At 37.5% G+C, this 9,790-nt stretch overlaps 1 protein-coding gene across 1 annotated transcript; it reads left to right on the top strand.

Moving 5' to 3' along the window:
• Window positions 1–1,194: 1,194 nt before the first annotated feature.
• LOC140931996 (uncharacterized) lies at window positions 1,195–9,427 on the top strand. Its single transcript, XM_073381664.1, has 5 exons — window positions 1,195–1,309; window positions 3,573–3,790; window positions 5,521–5,621; window positions 5,718–5,863; window positions 8,898–9,427. Exons 1-5 carry the CDS (start codon window positions 1,195–1,197, stop codon window positions 9,425–9,427), a joined length of 1,110 nt encoding a protein of 369 aa, XP_073237765.1.
• Window positions 9,428–9,790: the final 363 nt, after the last annotated feature.

Below are 9,790 nucleotides of genomic sequence, written 5' to 3'. Positions count from 1 at the left end.
CTCTCTGCTCCCGTTGGGGGTCTGATAGTTTCCATCCAAATTTACATTTTTTTTTTCGGTCTCCGCGACTTTTTTGCGATTTGTTTCGCAACCTTTATTATTTATTTTGACCCACTTAATAAGGTCCGAAGCCTCTATGCCCTATCCCTTCCTCCGAACCTAACCTAATAACAAGCCAACAAAAATGCTTTGCAAAATTCACTGACGAATTAACAAAAAAAAAAAAAAAACTACGACACAGTCCACAGAATTAAAAAAAACATCCTTTACCCCTGTTTCACTGGAAGGTTGAATTTAATAGTTTTCTCGTGTAGTATCACTCGGAATTCGGCGGATCAAGGGTTTAATTGAGAACGGTCGCGTTAAGCTTCGTAAGGTTCAAGTTGAACCATAAATCGAGCTTCTCCAACCCACCCTGAAATTTTTGCATCTTTTTTGTTTATTTTTTGTTTTTAAAGCTGAAAAGTTTTCGGATATGCCACCTCCTGAGGCAATGCAATTTGGCTAGGTATAAGTGGCCGTCGATTAATTAATAGTCCCTAAACTAAAAAGATGAAAGGAGACATCTTAATAATTAAATACTATATGAATACTGCACTTAGCAGATGGATCCAGGCCAAAAACTGGTTCAATTACACCTCTCTTTAATTTTACCCCTATGAATGCACAATAAATATGCCCAAGAAAAAGCTCATTTGTTTCCCTCAGCTTCGATTGTGTCTGAGCGGTAAATCATTAGTATTTCAGAAAAATGAATGATTTTCAGTTTACCAGGCACATGTAAGGAGCCCGGCCCCGGACTCTTGAGGCCGGTAATGCTGGCGTTCTCAGGGGGCATCAGTATTATTACTAGAACTCGCTCGGTGCATATATTATTGCTTTTTCATCTTACTGTGCTTCTTTTAAAATGAGACGTTCCCTTGAACAAAAAGTACAGTCACTTGTTTTACAGGCTTACTTGAAAATGAAGTTTAGCTAGACTCTTATAAGTAAAATCTTTTTTAAGCAGTTTTATTTAGTATTTACAAAAACACTTATGAATTATAAATAGCTTTGCTTAAAAACTGCTACCGCAGAAGAGTTGAAAGACAAAACAAACTGAGACTGAGCAACCACAGTACAAGGGTGATGCGTAGTATATTATAGTGCAAATAGATGTAGTTACAGCAAAGTTAAACCAAACATTTTCCGTCAATGGCTGCCTCGTGGCTCATTGGTTTGGTATTTTTGGCTGTTAATGTTCTGATGGTAGTGGTACTGGTGATATCTAACTCGGACTTCTGTGCCAGCGTTTTTGAAACTCAGACTGGTAAGTTGAAACCAGTGACTTTATGGAACGGTTTCGAAAACTTTGTCGTGTCTCTAGGCGCAAACAAAATAACGTTGTTTTACGAAGTTTGGTCTAAAGTAGACTGTTCCTTATTGCATCCTTTCAATACTCGCCATTTTAATAAATTTGAGATGATGAACTCGCACAATAAGCATTTTAAAACCATTTTCTTTCCCCGACTATATCTGGTGTTAAACTTACTTAAAACTTTTATCACGTATTTCACTTCTGACGATTCGCGCTTAACGGTATCAAATCGCAATTTTATTTGCATGCGAGTATATCTCTTTATCATAAAAGATTCTATAGAACTGTTCAGCTATAAAACTCAACTAATGTTATTCTAGGTTCATGTTAAACTCTACTGTTTTCCGAATATTCCTCTGTTTTTTGCTGTTTATTCATTACAAATTAATGTGCTGTTTGTCGGAGCAAAGAGAATTGTCTGTTATCAACGGGTTTCTGCAAAGCAGGCTTCCACTGACGACTTTAAAATGTTTCGCGCCCTTTATTACTTTTGAACTTAGTTAGATCGACGCTTATCCAAGTTCGACGTTTGTGACCCATCAGTAGTCGAACTTAACTCAGTGAAGTAAGGTCGACCAAAATAGCAATTTCACTCGTCTCATAAAAACTTTGACTTCTATCCCCGTCTAAATTGCAAAACCAGCCGAGTGATTTCTTAGTTTTGGAACCAATGACAATTAACATCCAACTGATACACAACATATCCGCGGCCTTTCTCCCCCTTTAACTCGGTTAGGGCAGCTTTTTTGAAGTGTTGTGCGTACTCTCTGTACCCGTACGGAGCCCCTGTTAGTTGCCATCCAAATTTACACCTTTCTTTTCAGTCTTTGCGACCTTTTCGAGATTTCTTTCGCGTCCTTTTTTTAATTATTTTGACGCACTTAATGGGTACCTCCCTTTAACACTGTTCCACTAAAAAAATGAAATTGGTTTTCTCGTGGAATATCACTCGGAATTCGGAGGATCGAGTTGAACTATAGATAGAGCTTCCCCCATTCACCCTAAAATTTTTGCAATTTGGATTTCTTCTTTTTTTTTCTTTGTTTTTAAAGGTGAAATTTTGGGGGGATATGCAACCTGCTTGCGCAGCGTATTTTGGCTAGCTTATAGTGGCCGTCGATTAATTAAGAATCCCTACACTAAAAAGACAAAACGTGACATCTTAATTATTAAATACAATATCAACACTGCACTAAGCAGATGGATTCAGGCCAAAAACTGGTTCAATCATCCATCTCTTTAATTTTACCCCTATGGTTCAATTGCGCCACTCTATTCCCCTATGAATGCCCAATAGGCATAACATTGCAATAGCTAACTTATTTCCCGGAGTTCGATTTAAACTGGCCGTAAATCATTAGTATTTCAGAATGATTTATATTTTTTAGCTCGGCAATCACATGTAAGAACCCCCGTCCTGGACGCGTTCTCTGGGGCGTGTTATTACTAGAACTCGCGAGAAGTTCCCTTGAACAAAAAAAGTACGCTTGTTTTACAGTTTTACTTGAAAATTTAGTGAAGCTCGACTTTCAATTTTAATTTAGTAGTTCTGAATACACTCATGAATTAATAATTTGCACTGTCCGAGAGCTGCCACTGCAATAGAGTTTTACAACTAAACAAACTGAAACTGAACACCCACAGTATAAGGCTGATACGTAATAGTGCATTTACATGTAGCTACAGTAAAGTTCACCAAAAAATTTTCTGTCGATGGTTACTTCGCGGCTCATTCGTTTGGTTTTTTCTCATTGTTTAACGTTCTGATTGCAAGTTTACTGGTGATATCTAAGTCGGACTTCTGTGCGAGCGTTTTTGAAACTCACACTGGCAAGTTAACACCTGCTGCTTTATAAAACGTTTTTCGAGACCTCTTTCAATATCTTTGTGCAAAATACCTTTATTTTACTAGTTTTAGTCTAAAGTATAGTTTTTTATTACATCTTTTAAATAACGAACTCGCACAAAAATGCACTTTGAAAGCATTTTTATTATTCCGACTTGTCTCATGTTAAAATCATTTCTAGCTGTTATCACTTTATTTATACTTCTGATAATTGTCGCATGTATTCAATCCAATTTAATAGCAAACAAGAAATGATCTTTTATCATAAAATGTACAGCTAAATTCTATGAAAAAGGCATGTCCCTTGTTCATGTTTAACCCTACTGATTGTTTCAAATTCCTTCGTTATTTTATTACTTTATCTTTCAGACCATATTTTAGTTGATCATGTCATGAATGCGTCTACTGTTGCTGATGAGTTTGAATGTCACCAAAAATGCCTCAGAAATAACAGCTGCAAACCATTTAATGTTCGTCCTGGTGCAGATATTGCAAAACGACTTTGTGAGCTGAACAACAAAACACGCCAGATGACGCCGGAAAGCTTCAAAAAGATGAAAGGATCTTCTTATTATGGACCTGTTAAGGTCAGTTCTACTGATTGAACATCAACCATGGCTTTTCACTTAACAAATAAAGAAGCCCTAACTATTCTCTGTTCTGTTGTAAAGTACGCAGTCAGAGGCTAGAGAACCAAAGAAGTGAAGGGCGAAACAGCAGATATTGTCGAGTGTTTCTCCTTACTTCATGAGTGCTTTAGCCACTTCCTAAGTGCTCTACAACAGAACAGAGCACAATCAAGGCTTTTTCTTTATTTGTTTTATGTGATAAAGAATCCCTTAAATTCCCCATGCATTGATTTCTAATTTCCAAAACAAAGTTTATTTCCAAAGCGAACTAAAGTGACGTCATCGTGTTCTACACTCTCATAAGAGACACTTAAATTAGCCAATCACAATCCATTTTAGAATGGGCCAGATGATTTGATTGGTTGAATTAGCCAAAAGCTGTCGAAGCTGTCAATGCATCAAAGTTATCACAAAGTGTAACGAGCTAAACTTTCTGTGAATTTGAATGAGGAAGAAATATACCTTTTACGTCCAAAAATCAGTTTCCAGATGTAAAAGGGCTTTTAAATCCTACCGAATTGACGACCCATAAAAACCTGGACGTCATTAACATAACAATTTGAAAACAAATAATCCGATCGAAAAAGGCGCAAAAACTAAACCTGAAAGTAAGATAAGACTGATTCACCAACGTTTTCGGAGAAGTGATGCTGTAGTCTTGCAATCGTCTTTAGAGCTAATTGTATGAATGAACAAACTCAAAACAATAAGACAGAGAAGTTATGTCTTGAATGTATATTCAAAAACTAAGAAGTTAATCCTTAAAAGCAAGTTAATCGGATGAGCGCATGGCAAAATTGAGCACAAAACCGTTCTTAAATCGAGGTGTAGTTTGTAATTATTCTTTAGCGCGCCGGGCAAAAATTTATAAAACGTTTTTGAAACACTTATGTATGCACAAAAACGTATTTTTCCTGACCATAGAGCAAAAAATGTACCTGAAACGTCTTCAAAAACTTCGTTGCCTTGGTTGAGTTTCAAAACAGGACATTTTGCGCTCCGCCGGGACGAAAACATCATTCAAATCCTCGAAGGACGATTTCGTTACCAAAATTTTTCCTCATTCCACTCAAAGGAAACGGAGCATTCATTTGAACTTTCCCTCTCCATTTGTGTCTTTTAATGATTTATTTTTAACCCTGAAATGCGAAACTTTGGTCCTGAAAACCACCGCATGGTGTGATTCACAGATGGTGTGACAGTTTTAACTCTGTGTTTTATACTCTCATAAACCATGCTTTTTCAACCAATCAGAGTGCGCGTTATATCTGAACTTTATTATCAAAACGTTAAGAAAAAGCGTTAACCAAAAAGAACCAAAACACTTTTTTACGACGGTCACCATGTTCGGTTGTACCGGATTTCAATCTTCCGGTTTTTAAAACTATGGATTTTCTTCAGAACCGTGATATCGTAAATAGTACTTTTGATAACATTTTCTTTTCAATAATGATTTGTCTAACCGGTCTGCCTGTGGCTTGAAGCAGCTTAAAGTATATGTTTGTCATTACTCACCCGGTAAATATCGTTTATGGAAGGAAATAGTGAGAAGGTATATACATTAACGTATTTACTAATATAGCAAACAAAACCAGTGAAAATTAAAGTCCGTAATGGCGTCATCCATAGTTTTCAGATATTGTTTAATTTTTTTTAAGTTCAATTCGGTTTTCAAATTGATTTCTCAGGTTTCTTGCCATGATTTGCCCGCCAACAAGAAGAAACAACCTCAACCGGACTACAAACAACCTCAGCCGGACTACAAAGGAAAAAGATCTGAAATTCGTGAGTAACGCTCGTCTATTTAATTTGATTTTACAATTGCTTCACGGCGGAGTGAATATTTACCATCACAGCCATTTGTTTTATTATCTGCTGCAGCAAGGCCAGGTTGGAATTCCACCGACCCTGCTTATTCCTGTAAGAGCATCCGGGACTCTGGTGACTCTAAAGGAGACGGGAGGTACTGGATCGACCCTGAGAACAGTGGAAACCCGTTGAATGTTTACTGCGACATGACAACTGACGGAGGTGAGATCTGATCTTGAAAGTTTGAAATTGTTGTAATACATTCTTCAGATGAACCCACATAAGTAACTAAGTAGGTTCTTAATTTGGTCCTTAATTTCTATGAATGAAAAAAAAATAGATTGTTGATTACCAGAGAAATAAATTAACACGAGTTTGCTCCTTACGACTGCAGCTTTTAGTCACAATTTTATTTTTATAACCCTAACAAAACTGATTACCGAATTTATATACAGTTTGGTACACTATCTTCTTGTTATACTTTAAGTTTTAATTGTTTATCATAATTCAACTGTACCACATATTAGAACCTTCTTAATCTTACTTGGCTAAACAGGTTCTTGTGTTTTTGGGTTTTAAAGGGGCAAATTTCTGCAAAAAGGTTCTTAATCCATCAGGTTTTTTTACGCGAGTGTTTACTGTATATGTTTCTTTGAAATGTCCCGGTGAATAATTTTCGCAACATTGTTATGCTTTTGAGGGTAATCCATCTTACTGCACTCGCAAATCAGATGACTTCGTGTCGAATCTTTATCTCCACACAATCCAGCTGCAGAGGGGAGACACATCCTGTTTTTCAATGGAAGTCTTGATTACATTCGTCGTCAGTGACTGATCTTGCGTGACAGTTATAAGCTCTTCGTCCTCTTTCTTCAAATCCCCCTTCTTCAACCAATCCCATGACCTCTTAGCCTTGACTTGTTCTGTTTGACTCAATATCTGGCCGTGAAGGGGCTTGTCTTCCACTTCTTAATCTTCTCAAAAGTTTTCTCCTTCTCATCGTCTGTTTGTGGGATTCCTCATTTTCTTTCGTATCTCTTCAAGTTCTACTGTTTTTTGCAGTGGTCCCGTGATGTTTTGAACGCAATAGGCCAACTCCATCTCTTCATCGAGAACACACTCCTCCAGGCCATTCAATATACAGCCCCCGGAAAGTCGTCGAAAGTAGGATCGGTCAACATCGTGTCGTGGATGAAACATACCCTTATCTCTTGTTGTTGTTTTTTTTTTTTTACTTTAGTTTACTTCTCCAGCTCCATGCCAGACAAGTGACAGAGCCTATGAATTTGTTGCAAGTATCGTATTTTCCCACTGACATTGGACTGTCTTTAGTCTTCGGGAAATATTCTTTCTTCTGAACGTTTTTCTTGTGCCCGTGTAATGGATCGTCATATTCCAGAATTCGCAAGTTCTTATAGCCATCTTCTTCCACTGATTTCATTTTGCGATTATCAGGCGAGGTAATCCCCACGCCTTTTCATACCAAACATCATGCCTATATCCGGTACTGAACACCATGACTGTACTGACCAGTGAGTCAAGCTCACGCTCATCCTTCCCGTACAGCTTCAAGTCATCTATAAACATTAAATGAATGATTGACTCCTCCTCTTTGTCTAACTAGTATCTTCCTTAAGGCTTTTATTATTATTATTATTATTATTATTATTATTGTTATTATTATTATTATCATCATTATTATTATTATTATTATTATTATTATTATTATTATTGCTGTTGTTATTATTATCATTACGTGATAACGGGGGGTTAACAGCGGTCCAGAAGCATTGTTGTGGGAAAGGCTCTCACGATGTCTAGCTAAAATGGCCTGAGCAAATGAACAGAGATGTTTTAGATTGTAAGAGAAGGGCCATTGAAATGGCGTCATCAGAAAACCCACCGCGAAACGAGAATGGTAGAAAGAAAGGTTCGCTGGGAACGCTGCTATTTGGGACAGTTGAAAAGGTGCACGAGTCAAATTACAATGAGATCGCTAGTGATTTGATTAAAGAAGCAGCACTTAGAACGAGAGGCGCTGGAGGTCCCTGGAGTGTAGAAGCTATGGCTTTCAAAGGATCCTTGCTAACAAGTCATTCAAGAAATCTGGCTCTAATTTGTGCGACGCTCTTGTTAATCAGACTTAATAGAATTTCGAAATATTTTCAGATAAAAGCAACTTCTTAAAAGTCTGGTTATGTCTAGAGAGTGCGTTTTGAAGAACATAAGAACTGGTGTTTCCAGTTTGGAGATTCTTCAGGACAAGACGTCCATGAAGATCTCGCTGAAATAGCGTGATTTGAAAATATATTAAAACTTTTTGACGGTTAATATCAATCTGCATTATTGACGGTTGACGGTTCAATTTTTTGCCGTTTGAAATGGCCCGTGGCATCTCAAGGCTTCACACCCGGACAACCAGGTTGAAGATAGCAAAATTGTCTCGAATACGGAGCGCAAATAATTGTTCTTGCAAATGTTTATCTTAATTTAACTTTGGAAAGACCATTAAGACTAGCTCATAAAGGAACTTTTTACACTTAGGTACATGGGCGCGGAACAAATTGGCGACTTTCGCTGCAACTTTAGCCGCCAATTTTTTTTCTTGACTCGCCATGGCGACCAAAATGGTCGCAGCTTGGAGCGCTGATTATTTATTAGTGTTTTAAAATAATGTACAATTTATTGATTTAAGTTAAGCAGTCTCGTGTAATTTTTTTTGTAAACAAAATTTGACAGTCAGTAATGCAGGCGTTTTCTCAGAGCTTGGGGATCGCTCGATTGCTCTTTACTGATGCTCAGCTCTGCTTTCAAAATAAGGGTTTCCCTTGTCCAACAAAAACCTGCTAATTTTGCAGACCACCACGTAAATTCGTCATAGGTAGTTTCAATAATGAATCTAAAGGGGACCGGAGTTACTGGATCGAACCTGAGAAGAGTGGAAACCCGTTGAAAGTTTATTGTGGTCGACATGAGAGTTGTGAGATCTGCTCTTAAAAACTGTTCTTCACATGAACTCACATAACTTCCCTTCAACAGAATATTAGTCAAAACTTGGAAAGCCTAAAAAAGATGAAGACAATCAGAATTATCAATTACTGGATAAGGACAAGTGTGATATAAAGAATTATACAGATTTGCCTCGGCATAAAAGAAAGGATACATTATTTGCTGCCGGGTCAGTTTTTCTCTAAATTATATACCTGTACCTTTAAAAACAGTTGTTTTTCCTTATTAAAGCAACTTTCCATTTCAGGGGGATGGCTCCTCGTTTCCAACGTTGTGATTGGTTCAACTCCACCCTCTCAGCTTCCAGTCAAGACTTCATACCGTGGAATAACCAGTGATCAGATGGTTCTCACAAAAACCGCCATGAATGAGCTGAGAACAAACTTGTCTTTCACCCAACTGAGATTCCACTGCAGTAAAAACAATGGAAGTACGTTCCACGTGACCACTGCTGCTAACAGCACTGGTGAAGCTGTAGTTCAGTACTTTAGCGGTCAGACGAATGTCCAGCCTGCCTCGTGTGGCTCATATGTCAGAATGGAAAATGACAACTCAAGCCGGGCAAGAGTTTGCCAAAACTGGGGATTGAAAAATGGCGTGTACAGAGTTGGCAAATGGGGTCATGGTCAAAATCAAGACAGGCGGTATATATACCCTGCTTTTATATTTGCCAAATATCATTGGTACATGAACCCACCTAAGTTTAGCTGCGATGATAAGTCTGACACTCCAATTCCGACAGCTTCTGGTGATTTCTGGAAAGTCTATGTTCGCTAAGAATTCACCAAATTGATTGCATTGTCTAAATATCTACTTACCAAGAGACTTTCTTTGTATAGCTTTCTCTGTATAGTTTTGGAGTGAAAATACGTTTGGTAGCAGTTATCATGTGAAAAATCAGTTCTTAAGTTAGACATTTAGAGAACTTTTGAGAACTAATGTTCATTTGCATTATTTCGTGTTTTCCTTATTTTCTCTTATTTATTTAAGCATGCCTAATTAGGCCTTTTGCCTCGAAGTTTTACCCCCTTTTCACATTGTATTAACTTTTTTCAAGAATTTAGCTGCAATGTTTTTTCATAATTATATACAATCTTTCCTAAGTTTCACGTTTGCCTTTTATCATTGTTTGTTTGCATT

The sequence above is a fragment of the Porites lutea genome, chromosome 3 (genome assembly GCF_958299795.1).
Source record: "Porites lutea chromosome 3, jaPorLute2.1, whole genome shotgun sequence".
In the NCBI taxonomy this organism is placed as follows: domain Eukaryota; kingdom Metazoa; phylum Cnidaria; class Anthozoa; order Scleractinia; family Poritidae; genus Porites; species Porites lutea.
Note: the sequence above shows the minus strand (reverse complement) of the source record. Positions and strands in the feature narration are given on the sequence as shown.